At 35.7% G+C, this 18,101-nt stretch overlaps 1 protein-coding gene across 8 annotated transcripts in view; it reads left to right on the top strand.

Annotated features, from left to right (window-relative positions):
• The window catches only part of LOC144962535 (potassium channel subfamily K member 6-like), a 197,650-nt gene extending 188,317 nt beyond the window's left edge, over nt 1-9,333 (top strand). For 5 of the 8 annotated variants that reach the window (XM_078895551.1, XM_078895556.1, XM_078895558.1 and 2 more), the window contains 2 exons: nt 5,325-5,512; nt 6,863-9,333. In XM_078895551.1, the coding sequence (XP_078751677.1) occupies nt 5,325-5,512; nt 6,863-6,955 (281 nt within the window). In that variant the 3' untranslated portion in view covers nt 6,956-9,333. The remainder of the gene's footprint in view (nt 1-5,324; nt 5,513-6,862) is intronic. The other 3 variants (XM_078895553.1, XM_078895554.1, XM_078895552.1) reach the window with 1 other exon arrangement.
• Nucleotides 9,334-18,101: the final 8,768 nt, after the last annotated feature.

Here is an 18,101-nt window from a genome sequence, read left to right as displayed (position 1 = left end):
TATGGATACACACAGTTTTGTGTGTTGGTCCGTTATACTTCCGGATGGCAATGTTATGAGCTTCTTAGCCAAGCGCATACTATCTATAGATAGAATGCGCTTGGCCAAGGAGTTCACAACATTGCCATCCTTGGAAGTATAACGGACCAACACACAAACTCTGTGTAACCATGAACTTTTATCTATCTATAGATTCTATAGATAGAATGCGCTTGGCCAAGGAGTTCACAACATTGCCATCCGGAAGTATAACGGACCAACACACAAACTCTGTGTAACCATGAACTTTTATAGTCTGGTTAATACAGTTTAGTGAGAACAACTCACAAACGCGGATGGCAAAAACAATAACAAAGGCCTGAGTGACGTCATCTGCATACTATCTATAGACTGGTAGAACTGTGATGTAATAGGTATGATTAGGATGGTCAATATTATGGATTATAAAAAAGCAATGATGATGATGATGATTATTATGATGATGATTACGATGATGATGATGATGATGATGATGATGATGATGATGATGATAATAATAAAAATGATGATGATGATGATGATGATGATGATGATGATGATGATGATGATGATGATGATGATGATGATGATGATGATTGTGATGGTCTGGTGGTGGTCAGCATATAAAGCATGAGGCGTTTTACTGGCGTCGCAGTAAATTATGGAGAAACACGGTATTAAATATCAGTTATGTTTAGTGTTATGCTGATGTCGTATGTAATCTGGAATTCAGGGTGGGTAATATCGGATACAAAGTAGGCGTTAGAATATCGGTCGAATAGGAGGGGGGGGGGGGGGATCGGAGATGGCCGAGATACTAAGGCATTATATTATAATATGCATAAAATGGACAATAGTAAATGTATATAACACATCTTTGAGAAAGAACAAAATACTATTCATGGGATGTTTCGGGCCCAAAACCCTATTTCAATCGTTTTAGACAGACAGCGGACATATATTTGACAAGTCTTGTCGGCTATTACGAGCTCGAAGAAGATCGACAAGGTGTGCCAGATCTTTTTCTGCTTATTGTTTTCATTCTTTTTGTTTTTATATGAAGAAGGGGTTTTAGCCCGAATCTCTCCGTGTTTAGTATTCTTTTTTTTTTTGTTTGTTTTTTTTTTGTTTGGAAACGGTTATATTCATTTTTGTTTATTACTTTTTACAATCCACATCTTCTTCTAGCTGCTTAATAATTGAATAATTGAGCTTTTATATAGAGCAATATCCACTAAACGTGCTCAAAGCGCTTTACAAAGGGCCCCTGACCAACAGCAGCACGTAACATGTAGAACGAGACATGGAGCCTGATTGGCGATATTACATTATTTTTCCGACAGAGACAACGCTGTTAACCCATTTTACACATGAGTGCGGTGAGAGAATGTGAGTAAAGAGCCTTTTCCAAGGACTCAACTATGCACCGAGCCAGGCTCGAATCCAGGACCTTCCTATCCGAAAGCGAGTATCATGCCACAAGACCACATCACCGCATGATAGAAGCTTAGTATCACTTTGACATGTGGCCATATATAAGTGGTTCTCGATCGTTACGAAATATAAATGTTTAGTAGTTGATCAAATTTGTTGTTGTTGGTAATATCAAGGATTTCTGTTGGGAAGAAACTGTTTTTATATGTGTTGATTCTGTGTGTTGGAATTGTGAACTCATGGCTATGGCAATTTCTTGTGAATGTACAGTGTTTTATGAGTTACAGTGGAACTCGCATAAAGTCAGCACGCTTACTTCAAGTCAACTTCTGCTTAATTTCAACGCTTCTATTATTTTGATTCCAAATCGGATGTTCTGTATCGTTATTTTTACAATTGATAACGGATAAAGTCAACTCTGCTTTTAATGTCAACCTCCACAGAACAGTACATTCCAACAAAACATCAGAAACTCTCCCACAATATTTTACAAAACAACACTGTACATTCACAAGAAATTGTCATAGCAGTTAGTTCACAATTCCAACACACAGAACCAACACATATAAAAACAGTTTCTTCCCGAGATCGGCTTTGGTCGAGGACCTGCCTCACGGCAAAATCGCTTCATCATTGGGGACTTTCCACCTGTCCAACTTGTACCCGATGTGGACAAGAGCTCGAAACCGCAGAGCATCTAGTTGAACGGTATGTTGTGACGAAGCTTCCGTGTGGGTTCGCGACAGTGCATGAGTGCGGGACGGACTTTGCTGATTGGGTCCATCGTCATAACATAATAGTGTGAGCACCATTAGAAGCTGCTGCTGCCTTTTGCAGATAAAGACCTTGAACTTGAACCAATATTTCTGGTTCGACGGATACCACTGTATAATCATTATATATCGTAGGTTGTCTTCTCTTGTCAATTTCTCCTTTATGTAAAGAGAGAAAAGGTATTTTCTATATATTAAATATTTGCATTGACATCAGGTTGACATGAAGAGCTTTCCGTAGAATTTTAAGACCGATTAAGTCGTCTTTGTGACAGTCGATTGCGTGTTCAGTGAGTGATGTTTAGACTGTGCTGATGACAAAAATGATGGATTTAAAAAAGACAGTCATAGGTTTATAACTTCTGAGAGGATGCTGCTGCTGCTGCTGCTGCTGCTGCTGATGATGATGATGATGATTATGATGATGATGATAATGACGACGACGACGATGACGATGATGATGATGATCGTGATCGGGTTTTTTCTGTTGTTGTTGTTGTTGTTGATGATGATGATGATGATGATGATGATGATGATGATGATGATGATGATGATGATGATGATGTTGATGATGAAGAAGAAGAAGAAAAAGAAAATAAAGACGAAAAATATTAAGAGTGAAAGGAGGAGGAAGAGGCTGAGAGTAAGAGACGGAGAATGAGGAGGAGGAGGAGGAGGAGGAGGAGGAGGAGGAGGAGGAGGAGGAGGAGGAGGAGAAGGAAATGAAGATTAATACTATTATTGGGGTAGACTATAGATGAAGGTGGAATCTGAATGTATTTCACATCCAGACCACAAACGAGAGTTGTTGCATTATTCATACCATTTGCCTCATCAATAGTAATGATAATAATTCAATTATCATACCCACTGTTTTGCCCCACAAGTGATCACTATGCGTACAGTGTATCAAAGATTCGCTCAAACGTTCTCTAAAGAATTGAACTAACTGTAAATAGTGTTGAGTTAATGGTGGTAGGCCTAATTTATAAGTGTGTATTATGGCTTATCTACAAGTCTGAAAACCTTCACACGAATTATTGCTTATAATAATGAATAATACAGTGGCATCCAGATTAAACGAACTCGGATCTAATAGTATCGGTGTCGTACAATGAAAAAAAATATTTAAAAAATTGAGCTTTTATATAGCGCAATATCCACTAAACGTGCTCAAGGCGCTTTACAGGGGTTCTTTGGCCAATAGCAATGCTTATCATGTAGAACGGGACATGACGCCTGTTAGGCGATATTACAATTTTTTAGGACAGAGACAACGCTGTTAACGGCCAGTTACTCATTTTACACTTGAGTACGGCGAGAGAATGTGAGTAAAGAGCCTTTTCCAATGACTCAACGATACGCCGGGCGAGGCGGCTCGAACCAAGGACCTTCCGATCCGAAAGCGAGTGTTATATACCACAAAACCACGACATAGACATAACCGCACGAAATCAACTTGGATAATAACAATTAGATCCTACACGCGTCGTATTATATCGTTAAATCGCCGAAGACCACGCATGCGTCAATCACCCGATGTATATCCGCTAATTTGCTTGGTTTGCATAGGATAATAATAATATCAATCTTGTATACATACCGCTATTATCGCTTTTTTGGAGCGTCGCCTAATTGACCAAAGGGAAGTAACTTGGGATTTGTCTACACATCCACCACGCCGTTGTGTATGTCATTGTTATTCCCCCTTATCTTGACAGATACTCGTATCTTCAATATAATATCATGTTGTTATCATTATGTGTGCTCGTAACTATGTATCTTTTCATCGTAACGTATATATTTAGAACTTGCCAAGGCAGTGGAACTGATTATTATGTCTTGTCGAATGCGAGATGCAATCAATCGACAATTCTGTTTATTAGCTCCACCCCCACCCCTCCCCGGAGGTATTCCTCAAACGTTGTTAGCTTGTCGTCCAACAGATGGAGTTCGTTGTGCACTTTTGTTGTTTACAGTTAGTACAAGTGGAGAGCGCGCAGTATTTCCGGACCGGAGAAATAGAGGAAGGGGCACTCGTCTGTCTATTTATCATTATACTACTGTATTGTAGAAATGAATATGTGCGGCTATGTGGTCTAGTGGTATGACACTCGCTTTCGGATCGGAAGGTCCTGGGTTCGAGCCTCGTGTTCGGCACATAGTTGAGTCCTTGGAAAAGACTCTTTACTCACATTCTCTCACCGTACTCAGGTGTAAAATGAGTTCCTGGCCGTTAACAGCGTTGTCTTTGTCCAAAAAATTGTAATATCGCCTAACAGGCGTCATGTCCCGTCCTACATGTTAAATGTTGCTGTTGAACAAGGACCCCTTGTAAAGCGCTTTGAGCACATTTAGTGGATATTGCTCTATATAAAAGCTCAATTAAAAAAATATTTAGATCGAGAGGAATCTTTTGAGTCATCGACTATCATCAAACTCGGTCCGGTAATACAGTATAATGTAGTAGGTGCAGACAAATGGATCTGGCAACAGGGTGGCCATAGATATGGCGATTCCCAAGTCAAATGACTGATCAATGCCTATGCCCTAACGGTTTTTTTTTTAAAAAATGATTATTTGAGTCAACGGGTGAGAGAATTATACAAGACTAGTTACTAGTTTATCAATCTGAAAAATTATTAGTTTTACAATGTGTAGATTTGCCAGTAAATCTGTGCTCGTTGACAATTATTTAACATGGGCTTTATCGAAATATTTTGACCCCTTGGGGCGCCCAAATTTGGGTTTCGGTTGCTATTTAGATAGATGGGGCGCAACTCCACATGTCAGTTTATTTTCAAAGTTTTCTTTCTTCTAGATGAACTGCCTGCCAGGGTTCACGATATCCATCTTCCCATGTTTGGTATCCGACTTCTCCTTCTCCTCCACCACCCATTGCCGATTTGTCTGCGGCTACTTATTTAATTCGTAGCTAACCTTTATATCTAAAGGTCATTCCCCTATCCGCAACATGGGGACGCGTCGAATGGGAGCCAGCACTCGACACCGATTTATTTATTTATTTATTTATTTTATTTTTTTTTCAATTTATTTTGGTAAAGAATAAGTTTTGATATTTTCTTGTCTTCCTCCCAGTCTATCTTCTGATCGGTATGACCATGCTGTTCCTACTTGTGACGGTCTTCTACGACATACCAGAGCTCAACTTGGGTTTCCACTTTTACCTCAAGAGTGATGAGTCGGACGAGAAGAATTCTACGGCGGATGAACAGACCAGGCTGAAACCAACGGATAACGGATCAGGGACCAAATATACCAAACAGGTATGGTGATGGTTGTTGACAAGTTTGTTTCTTGGATGAATTGTATAATAATTGAATGAATCGTTTTTATAAATAAATGAATGAATGAATTGATTAATTAATTAAAGTCAAGATTTAACTTCTGACTAAACATCAATGTAATATCGGATTGAGGTGACGGGTCACATATTCATCAACATCTGAAGTGAAACATTTCTGGGCAAAATAATATAAAAGCGAATTGTCAGTGCACGGTAGAAAAGGATCAGGTTTAACACGCAGTGCAAAATCAGGTCTACTCGCTATCCTTCCGCTTTTAGAAAGGAATTGTAGTCAAATGAATAATTTATTGTTTACGATTTACTATCTTTAATATTTTTCTTTACAGAAATTATTTAAAAGAGTGTGAAGGAAATGAGAAGAGATGAACTTCACTGCGTGTGTGCGAACACAATCAGAACTGATTTGGCGATGACTTATTAAGATGGGACCCGTCGTCTCAAAACGGCATTATGTGTAAACTACAGTGGAATCCTGATAAAGCCAACACCACTGGCCCAGAAAGATTGGTTGACTTTAAACAAGGTTATCCATTATCCAATATCAATGGAACACACTTAGATTAGGAAAAGAAATTGTTTGAACCAACAAGAGGTTTTGACTGTAAACAGACGTTGACTTTCAAAAGCTCTTTTTTCTAGAAACGGCAAAAAACCTCTGGAAGAAACTTCCAAAAGAATTACCGCATTTTTCGTCGGAAGAAATGTTTTAAAAACATCTTAAGACTATTTTCTTTTAGAATTTATGTGATGATCTTCCTGTAAAGCGCTCTTAGCACTTCTTCGTGATATGGTAGGGCGCTCAAAAAATATTGTGTGTTGTTAGTTACTGTGTTGAATTTATGCAGATTCCACTGTAGAGGCAAAAAAAAATAATTTTAAAGTAAAAATGACCCGAAATGTGAGATTAAAAAAAAATTGTAATCATCAGAAATATCTGAGGCCTTCAGTAAAACATGCACAATTATCTCAAGTTATATTTTTGATTATAACATCAGTTTTGTCGCTTCACACGCAAAGGGACCATGATCAAATTTTTTTTCTGACAGCCCCCCCCCCTCCCTCTGAACAGGTAGCTGGGTCTGTTAAATGTGGTGGAAAGTACTTAGCGATATTTAAGCGTCCTACCCAGAGGGTAGCAAGCAATTGCTATTGTCCGTATCACGATTTAGAAACAGGGATAAACTTCTCCTCCATTGGCCTGAAGGCTCTGAAATACTACTTATTGTTCTTCATATCCGAGCTGCGGTTCTGTAGTCTATTTTTTTCTCTTCGAATCAATGTCAACTTCCATTATCTTTTCCCCCCACAGGTGGATGACAACCAAAGCGTGAGGTCAGGACAGTATCATGCATATCAACAGGACGTCAGCTCTACAGACATCAGCGAAGTTCGAGAGCCGTGAGGTCTTGAAGTTGGAACTGAACATCTGCTGTACACTGACAATTTAAAAAAAATCAAACAAACAAAATACAAAATTTCTCCAAAAAATACAAACAAAAATATCTCTTTTTTCCCATTTTGGCTATATCCAGAAAAGCGAGTTGAACAAGAATATACCTTTGACTTTGAAGCATCAAGTTCGGAAATATGTACACTACACGCTGAATTCTAGCATCCACAATTCCAACACACTCTGCAATACGAACACATTGGATTCATGTGGCCAAATTTTATCTGTATAATAATAATATGTGGTTACCTCCCATGACCATCGGATGTATTGGTTACCTCCCATGACCATCGGATGTATTGGTTACCTCCCATGACCATCGAATGTATTGGTTACCTCCCATGACCATCGGATGTATTGGTTATCTCCCATGACCATCGGATGTATTGGTTACCCCCCATGACCATCGGATCTCGGCACACTCGGATTCTAGCACGCTTTTTGGCTTCTGCCGAGAACGGGCTAGAAACCAGCGAGTACTTTTACAAGTTGAGAATCGTCTTGGTCTCAGTTGCGACCCATTTCCTCAATCAAGCTTACAGTAAGAAGTGAGATCAACGAGACGCTGAAAACGTTTAATTTTGCTCAAAATACCCCCCCCCCCACCACACCAAATTTGTTCACAATGGATACCATGTGAGATTTCTGTTGACATCAGATGCTTGTTGAAAATCATGGAATGCTTAGAAGACGGTTTATTATGATGTCACGAGGAAATGGCGGGGCGGAATATAAACATTTTAGATAATAGGAAATTTGGTATTTCATTTTTTAAAAAGAAACTCCATTCATTCTAACCGTAAAGAGGAATCAATTCAATTCAAATTTCATCATCTTTGAATTTGAAGTCAACATTTGACTTTTTGAGTAAACACCGATGTAATATCGGATTGAGGTGACCAGTCACATATTCATCAACATCTGAAGTGAAACATTTCTGGGCAAAATGATATAAAAGAGAATTGTCAGTGCACGGTAGAAAAGTAGCAGGATTAACACGCAGTGCAAAATCAGGTCTACTCGCTATCCATCCGCTTTCAGGAAGGAATTGTAGTGATTTACTATCTTTTATATTTTTCTTTACAAAAATTATTTAAAAGAGTGTGAAGGAAATGAGAAGAGTTGAATTTTACTGCGTGTGTGCGAACACAATCAGAACTAATTTGGCGATGACGTATAAAGATGAATGACTAGAAAATCGTGATAAATCGACGTGTATTTATTTGCAGGTCTGATAAACCCGAATTATTATGGTCTCATTGTAATGTACCGAAAATACGTACCTTCCAAACTAATGCAAAAATATTGTATGTAATAAGAATGTTAACCAAGCCCTTGATTGCGTCGGTTTATAAGACTTGCAAATATCCACATGTAGAGAAAAACCAAATCTATCCTCCTTGTTTTATTTACATACTTTATTTCAATTTTGAAATTATTAAATTTTATTACAAGTGTTTCTCCCATACTCATATGTGACTAATCGCCGACAAACGGTTTTATGTCAGGGTGAACCAGATGCCAAATGTGAAATTTTGGGTGTTGTCTCTAAAATAAATTGTTATATACAATCTCCCCAATAAAACTTAAAACTTAACCTAAGTCTCATTAAAAAAAACAAACTATATTATGAATTTGTGTACCTATAGATATTATAAAGTTGACGTCATTCAGGTCTATGTTATTGCTTTTTGCCATCTGCGTTTATGAGTAATTCTCGCTAGATTGTGTTATCCAGAATATAAACGTTCAAAGTTACAAATAGATTTGTCTGTTGGTCCGTAATATTTCTAGATGGCAATGTTGTGAGCTTCTTAGCCAAGCGAATAGCATCTATATCACCCGACATAATTCCGATTTGATACGGTGGATGATATTTATAGCGCCGATTTTTAAACGGACACAAATGTTTAAACATTGTTTTAAATTCTTTATATTATGTACGACAATAATTTCGCATATATTATGTATTCTTTACCTTTCATCGGAGTGTGAGTGATTCATTGTTTTATTTTGTTTTGTTTTTGTTTACACTGTTTTAGATGGTTTATAAAACGATATCATTTTACGCCCTTGTTTTTAGGGAAACCCCGATTTTACTAAAGCGTGATAGAAAAAATATTCCAAGGCGTCCTTATTATCTTCTGTAAAAGAAAACGTAGATAGCAGTTTAATATTGTTTTTCGCGGCCTTATTCGGTTTTGCAAAAAAAATTTTTTTTTAATTATAAAATAAAATAAAATTAACCACAATGATTATTCTTACGGTCAAATCGTTACACTAATCGGTGTTTAAAAAATAACCAAAAAAAAAAAAAAAAAAAAAAAAGTTTTGGTAAGAAATTTTATGGTTAAGGTCATTGGAAGACATTCTCCTGCGTTTGAAATTTCGATCTCGTTCCCACTGCTCACTTTCACGGTCAGTCAACGGCATTTTGGACTTGACTTTCTTGACTTAATCCTCTTCGCTCCTTGTGGAATATACGCTGTACTTGGCCATCTTCTTGATAGCCTCTCTAGGTGAGGGCTGCCATCTGCAGTTCATCAGACTTAGGAGCGCCTCCATGTTTGTTTCGGACGCCAACTTTTCGGATCGTGTCCCTTGAGGGTTCCAATCGACCCAGCGGCATTTGGAACTTGTTGGAAATTACTAACTCAGGAGTTCAAGAAACTTAAATTATTTCGAATGACCTGATTCTTAAAGTTCAAGATGCTTAAAGATAATGTCTAAAAATTATGGATATAAATTTCTCTGTTTGATTTGTCCAATGATATATTGCCTGTAGAAATGATCCTTAGCAAAAGTAGTAGTTCTTCAGTAGTCCTGATTCGTTTAAAGTATCTGGTCCATCCCAACATAATACAGTTCTCACTGAATTCGAGCACGTTCTGCAATAAGATGGGTGACCACCGAATGTATTGGTTATCTCCCGTGAGCATTGGATTTCGGCATGCTCGGATTCTAGCACGCTTTATTTATTTTTTTTCTTCTCCCGAGAGCGTGCTAGAATCGAGCGAGTACTGTACTAAATTTAGACTGTTACGGTCAACTCGGGTAACTTTGCCTTATGGTGAAATTTTGCCATAAGGAGAAACTTTGCCTCTTTAACTCATTCAATCCTAGAGACTTTTGCTACTTTTCAAAATTGGAAAAAATGTATTAAAAATGAGCATGTACATAGATATTTTTATTCAACTATCATTCATTGACATACAAAAACTAAAAACATTAACGTTGATACAACGCCTATAATTTGTCTCAGAAAAATGTAATAAATAGCCATGGCGTACAAGTAACGTGGGTAAACTAGTCGGTATTAGGGTTGAGTGAGTAAATATTGGACCAAGTAGAAGAGTATATGTAGTTTTGTGGTAATTATTTCATTTGATTAAAAAGTCATTTAACCTGAAAAATAACTACAAGGCTGAGGTGACTTAAAATGCTTCAAATTATAGAGGCGAAGTTACCCCAGTTGGCGGTACGTGTTTCAGTTTTATCACAAACAATCGCTCTCAGTTTCAGTTTATTTGATTGAGTATTATAATAATATTTGATAGATCTGTTGTGGGTAGTAGTAATTATTAGAAATTCCGTAGTTTTACGATTCATAGTTAGATTAATTGTTTTTTAAGTCTTAATTTTTCTTAAATACAACTGTACCATGTAAAATCTGTTAAAACTTCTCCCTGTGTGTTTATAAGAGGAGTCAAACACTATGAGGCGAATGGCGATATTATTGTAACTGATTTGTATATCTACATGCACATTTTGTCTGATAACCCAATGCAGTGATGGGCTTGATTCAACATTGTTGTAGTAGACAATATTTTTGCTATGGGGTTCGGGAGTATTTTCATTGCAACATGGTGGATCCCATGACAATTTGGGTCATTAGAGTCTGAACTTGCAAATGAGTCGGTATAAGAATGTATCAATTCATTATTTTATTTCATTGATTTGTTTATTTTTGTCTTTCAATGTTCTGTCGTCCTCTGAATAAGCACGATGTGTTAAAAATTTTGGCGAGAAAACTCGTCCTTCAAATATTGAGTTCTTGGCCAAAATGTTTCATACATGTTTTGCCAGAATACGGCAGTGTTATAGACTAGGTGCACATTCTTGTAAAGTTCTTTTCATTTATCAGAATAGATTTAATGAAATACCTCCCCAACCCCCTCAACCTTCCTCATCCCCCCTCCCTATTTATTTATCTATTTTTACATGCTGTGTTGGTCAAGTTAGCCAGTACGGTTTACTACTTACTAATATATATATATATATATATATATATATATATATATATATATATATATATATATATATACATATATATATATATATATATATATATATATATATATATATATACATACATATATAACCCACTGCCTCCTACCGGAATTATGTCAGGGTTAAGCAAATGATAAAAAAGTGTTTTTATTGTAAAAAAAAAAGAACATTATTGACCAGACGTCAAGACTCAGCCGTCTTTCACAACATCTCCATGAAAACAATCTATGGGAAAAATTTCAGTCAGCTTATCGTTCTTACCACGGCACAGAAACTGCTCTGTGCTGTGTTGCGAGTGATTTGCTTGATGTTATAGATAAAGGTTCTGTTTCTCTTCTGACATTGTTAGACCTTTCGGCGGCGTTTGATACTATTGATCACGGTATTCTCATTAAACGACTTAATATAACTTTTGGCTTGTCTGCGACTGTCTTGCAGTGGTTTGAATCTTATTTAGATGGCAGAAAGCAACAGGTTATGATTTTAGATAAACTTTCTCGTCAACATACATTGTCTTTTGGTGTTCCTAAAGGCTCTGTTTTGGGTCCAATTCTTTTTGTTTTGTATACTTCTCCATTATCTAATATCATCACTGGTCATGGGCTGCGCTATCATCTCTATGCAGATGATACGCAACTTTATGCTACTGATAAAACTAAAAATCTCGAAAATATTGTGAAACGTGTGGAAGAATGTGTGACGGATGTGAAAGAGTGGATGGATGCAAACAAGTTGAAAATGAATGAGTCAAAAACAGAAGTGATGATTGTGGGAAATAGAGGGCAGTTGAAGGTGAAAGATGGTCTTGAGGTGTTGATTGGGGGTGAAAAGATCAAAGTTTCAAAGACTGTGAAAAATTTGGGGGTCTATTTTGATTCAGAAATGAGAATGTCAGCTCACATTTCTGCTCTCTGTAAATCTTTATACTTTCAATTGAAGAAAATCAGTTCGATCCGTCAGTATATTGCAATTGGAACATGTAAAACATTGGTTGTTTCCCTCATTTTTTCGAAACAAGATTATTGTAACTCGTTGCTTGTCAGCTTGCCTCAGGCTTCTATTAAACAATTACAACTGCTGCAAAATAGTGCAGCAAGATTAGTTTTTGGCAAAAAAAAAAAATTGATCATGCAACCCCTTTGTTGGCATCTCACCATTGGTTGCCCATTGAAAAGCGCACATATTACAAAGCAGCGTGTCTTGTTTATAAGTGTTTGGCTGGTATAGGACCGGCATATCTCACAGATCACGTGGTCATGTGTAAATTTGAAAATTACACTTTAAGATCATGTAATGACCAAACGAAAATTTCGGAAAAAAGATCAAGAACAAAATTTGGTGATAGATCGTTTGCTTGTTTCGGCCCCAAGATTTGGAATGAACTACCACGTGGTCTGAGGGAGTGCAAATCTTTACCTACTTTTAAAAATAATCTCAAGACACATTTTTACTGTATTTGTTTTTCTTGACTCTATGAATCCTTGATTTGGCTATGAATTATTATTGTTGTTATTATTTTTTTTTCACTTAAAATTGATATTTATATTGTAAAGTGTCCAGAGCTTGTGTTTTACACGAGAATGAGCGCTATATAAATGTGTATTATTATTATTATTATTATTATTATTATTATTATTATTATTATTATTATTATTATTATTATTATTATTATTATTATTATTATTATTGACCAGAAATGTGAAATTCTAATTTTGCCTCTTTAAGAAACTATCTATGTCCATTGTCCTCAATAACACATACAGTACTCGCTGGATACCAGCACGTCGAATTCCACCACGTTCTACAATACGACACGCGGGTGGTTGGATGGGAGCATCACCCTTGAATCATATACCTATGATGTTCTCATGGGTGTACGATCCGATAGTGATGTCGTTTCTTCTTCTCTTTACTAGCCTATCCTGCTTCTTTGGTTTGTGATTGTATTTTTGACAGGGGATATTTTTTTTTCTGTAAATCTTCTGCCTGTTTGTTCTTGGTTATTTATAATTTAGCTTATATCTTTAGGTTATGATTTTGATTTACATTTGTACTATTATTGTTAGATTGCTTGTTTTTTTTTGTTTCAGCGGTCTCTCATATAACCTCAATTGTGTTGGAAGAGACCTAAAGCAACAAACAAACAAACAAAAAAACAATACGACACGGTGGAGCTGGGTGACCAAATGTATTGGCTATCTCCCATGAACATCGGATTTCGGCAAGTTCGGATTCCAGCATGCTGTTTGGAATCTCCCCAGAGCGTGCTAAAATCCAGCGAGTACTGACATGAGAAGATAAGTTTCAAAACCGTCGAAGGTTAAGATGAAAAATAAGTTAACACTCTCACTCTTTTTGACACCATAGAATCGCTAAAGAAATCTGAATCTGAAGTTTTAAAACACTCACGGTATTGCTCTATGAGGCAAACATCAACACAAGTAATTTTCCTGTTAAAGTCACTCGATAAATGGTACAAAATATTGCTGTTTCTATTGAAAGATGACTTAGTGGGTTTTGAAAGTTACTTTCTCTCTCTCTCTCTCTCTCTCTCTCTCTCTCTCTCTCACACACACACACACACATACACACACTCACACACACACACACACACACACACACACATATATATATATATATATATATATATATATATAAACTTATCTCAAGACTAGCACTTATGACTATAAATTCGATTTGTAGCATCTAGACCATCCCGACACAATACCGTCCGTGACGCATAATCTCAAATCAATATTACGTCAGGCGGTATAAATGCTGTGAAATTGAATTTATAACCAAGAATATATATGACGAGTTTATATCTATTATCGTACCCAGTTAGTAAAGCACTCACTTCACACGCAAAAAGACCATGATCGATTCCGGGTGCAGTCGAGTTTTTAAATTATTTTTTGGACACCCCCCCCCCCCCACCCCCCGTGTCCACCCAGCAGTGATTGTGAAGCTGTGTCTGTTAGATCTGGCGCAAAGTACGTTGCGATAGTCTAGCGTCCTGTCCAAAGGATGGCGAGCAATTGCTATGTCTGTTTCGCGATTTAGAAACCGGGATAAATTCAGATCTCTGACAATTTTCATTTTCAAGTCACTTTCCACTTTCCGGTTTCATGGCATTGCACACCCCTCCCCCCTATATAATTCCATTTTGAGGGGATGGGTCATATTTGTGTATATGCATTTGCAACATTCTATTTTACAACTTATATTTTTTTCTTTCAAAATTTCACAACTGTATCTAAAATATGTTTAAAACGGACTTGTGCAATTTCATTATTTACAGTGGAATCCGTAAACGTCAACATTCTTAACGTCAACTTCTGCTTAAAGTCAGCATCTCTTGTTGATCCAAAAATTTGATGTTCGTTATCTAAATGTGTTCTGGTCCGGCAGTGTTGGTAAAATCGGAATTCCATTGTATTTAGACCTGTGCGACTGCAGACGGCAAGTTGATCTGAAACAACATGTATTATATGTGTGTAATTGTGTGTCAATGTATGTTTGTGTTTGTGTGTGTGTGTGTGTGTATATATATAACTATATATATATATATATATATATATATATATATGTATGTATGTATCCGTGCCTGTGTATGTATAAAGAGAGAGAGAGAGAGAGAGAGAGAGAGAGAGAGAGAGAGAGAGAGAGAGAGAGAGCGAGCGTGTTTATTGGTATGTGTGCGTGTTTCAGGTACGTGCGAACAGCATGTAGCTACCATTGCTAATTGTAATGAAGTATGATAACATGAAATCTAAAGTTAAAGAAATAGAAAATACACACAGTACATCGTTAGCCAACTGTACTCAGTGTTTTGTCGTATTTTTTTAAATTATTACAATCTTTTTTGGACTGCTTTTTGTCGATAGATTGCTATGTTGATATAATCGTCTACTAATAAAGCTTTGGAATCTATCCGTGATATTTATTTAATATTGTTATACAGAAAAATTAAACAAACATAAAATAAACAAGCAAAAACCAACAAAAAAAAAACAAAAAAAAAAAACAAAAAAAAACAAAAAACAACAGCAACAAAAAAAAAAAACAACAACAAATAACCCCAATAAAAAACGGGACTTTGATATCAAGTGGAGATAAGCGCCGTACACCCTGATGTGATAACCTTTATAGGTTTTCTAGAGTTCCTGATTCTTTTTTAAAGAAAAATAATTTGGGTAATGTTTAAAGTATCAATGTTGAAAAAAAAATACATATATTGAATCTTTATTTATTGTGATTAAAATGATAACAAACGTTTATGTTTATTTATGATTACCTAGCAGTCCAAAGATATGAGTCATAGCATGCCGCTTTATTCCAGCAACTTATAGTTATAGATAGAATGAAGTTGACGTCACTCGGGTCTTTGTTATTGTGTTTTGTTTGTTTTTTTTTTTTTTGTTTTTTTTTTGTTTGTTTGTTTGTTTGTTTGTTTTTTTCCATCCGCGTTTATGAGTAATTCTCACTTAACTGTCTTATCTAGACTATAAAAGTTCATGGTTACACAGAGTTTTGTGTGTTGGCCCGTTATACTTCCGGATGGCAATGTTGTGAGCTTCTTAGCCAAGCGCATACTATCTATAGATTACATTTGTGACAATTCGTCACTAAACGATATTATCTTGGCTGATGTTTAAAACCAAAACATTTGGAATGGCATTAAAGTTGAAACAAAACAAAAAAAAATGCTTGCCCTTATGACTAATGACCTATTTTAGAAATGTGATCGACGAAGAATTGAATTTATTACGATAAGAATATGATTAATGTTTGTCATAATCAAAATCAAATGTCATTTACTTAAGATTGTTTCAATTTCATGTCGTGTTTAAGGTTTGAAATAATTCATTATCTTTGTTAGACTTTTAGGAAATATGATAAGTATTAGGTATACATTTAGTAATAAATTTTGAGAGAAAAATGTGTTTCGTAAACTTCAAGAAATTTAAATTCCTTTTTTCGAAATACTTTGACTCCAAACTCAATTTTCTTCTTATCTAGTTCATTCCAACATAATACGATGTCGACGCCGTGGGTCACATTTAATGTGATTTTTAAAAATATAAAATTATTATGGCATATTCACAAAACTCCACCAATAGAAATATTTATTTCACCATCACACATCGGATAGAAGCCAACCTAAGCATGAAAAGAGATTGTACAACTAAACGTGGAAAGGGTGGAAGATATAAGTATGATTCACATTGCATTTTGATTGTCATGATATAAACATGAAGAATATATAATTATAACAATAATTGTGTGTATCTATGTTTTAATTTGTGACAAAAAAGTGAAAGTCGACACTTTCTCAAACAAGTGGAAAGAGTAGTAGATACAGTCAAAGCCGGTAATCGGAACGCCGCTTTATCGGACCAGCTGCTTAATTGGAACCAACTCATTATAACGATGTTTTCCAATTAAACGGCTTGCACTGTATGTAGTATGATTCACATTGCATTCTGATTTTCATTTTATTTAATCACATGTAAATCTTGATGACCTGATACCTCAAAATGGTTTTATGTAATTGGAAAAAAAGAAGATACTTAACATACAATTTATAGTCCAAAATATGTTTTGTATTGTCATAACAATTATAGGGCTTTAAAAATGAACCAAATGTTCATTAAACGCCCTTAAGACATGAGTAACAATAATATTGTACAGAGCATGTTATTGAGTTAAAACATTATTTGAGAAAAATAAATATTAAATAAAAATCTAGAGAAGAAAATCCAAATGTCGTCTTATTCAATTATCATAAATGCTCTATCTTCTACATATTTCAAACCACAAGGACTTAGCTCTATAATGAGCAGAAAGATTCTTGAATCGCTAAAAGCGTATACAGTGGGATCCTCATAAAGTCAACACCTCTTGTTAGCCCCAAATGTTCTGTTCTTTATCTAAGTGTGTTCCATTGATAATAGGTAAAGTCGGCCTTGCTTAAGATAAAAATCTAACCAATCTTTCTAGTCCTATTGGTGTTGGTTATATCAGGATTCCACTGTATGTCGTATATCTTAAGCATTTCATTTCAAATCTAAGTTCTCTTTTGGACATCTGGTTAACTCCAACGCATGCTACCATACATTGAGAAGTAGGTCACACTAACTTATAAATAGATCCCACTGTGTCAATCGTGTGTGTAAATCTATTGTTACAAATTCCTGTGTTATCAGTTCATTGTGAACAATTTACTGTTACTCCATGTTTGTTTTGTTTATTATAAATAGATCCCAATGTGTCAATCGTGTGAACATCTCTTGTTACAAATTCCTGTGTTATCATTTCATTGTGAACAATTTGCTGTTACTCCGTGTTTGTTTTGTTTATTATAAATAGATCCCAATGTGTCAATTGTGTGTAAATCTCGTGTTACAAATTCCAGTGTTATCATTTCATTGTAAACAATTTACTGTTATTCCGTGTTTGTTTGTTTTGTTTATTTTTTCTACATGATATTATGAGAAATTATTTTGTTTTTTTCAATATTTCAACTTAATCTTGATTTAGCGATTCTGTATGAATGTGAGGAGTTCAAAAACAGAAACATCCAGATACCATACGTTACTAATTCCAGTGTTTGTGTTATCATTTCATTGGGAACAATTTACTCTTTCTGTTTTAAATTTTAAACAACTCGCTGTTTGTTTGGGGCTTTTTATCTTTAAAAATGATGATAATTTTATTTTAACTTCATCATGATTCAATGAAAGGTATCAAAGTGAAGAAGAGTTTAAAAAAGAGACAAATTCCAGTGCTATTGTTTCATGGAGAA

Source organism: Berghia stephanieae, chromosome 1 (genome assembly GCF_034508935.2).
Source record: "Berghia stephanieae isolate SIO BIC M18660-M18661 chromosome 1, UCSD_Bste_1.3, whole genome shotgun sequence".
Taxonomy (NCBI): domain Eukaryota; kingdom Metazoa; phylum Mollusca; class Gastropoda; order Nudibranchia; family Aeolidiidae; genus Berghia; species Berghia stephanieae.
Note: the sequence above shows the minus strand (reverse complement) of the source record. Positions and strands in the feature narration are given on the sequence as shown.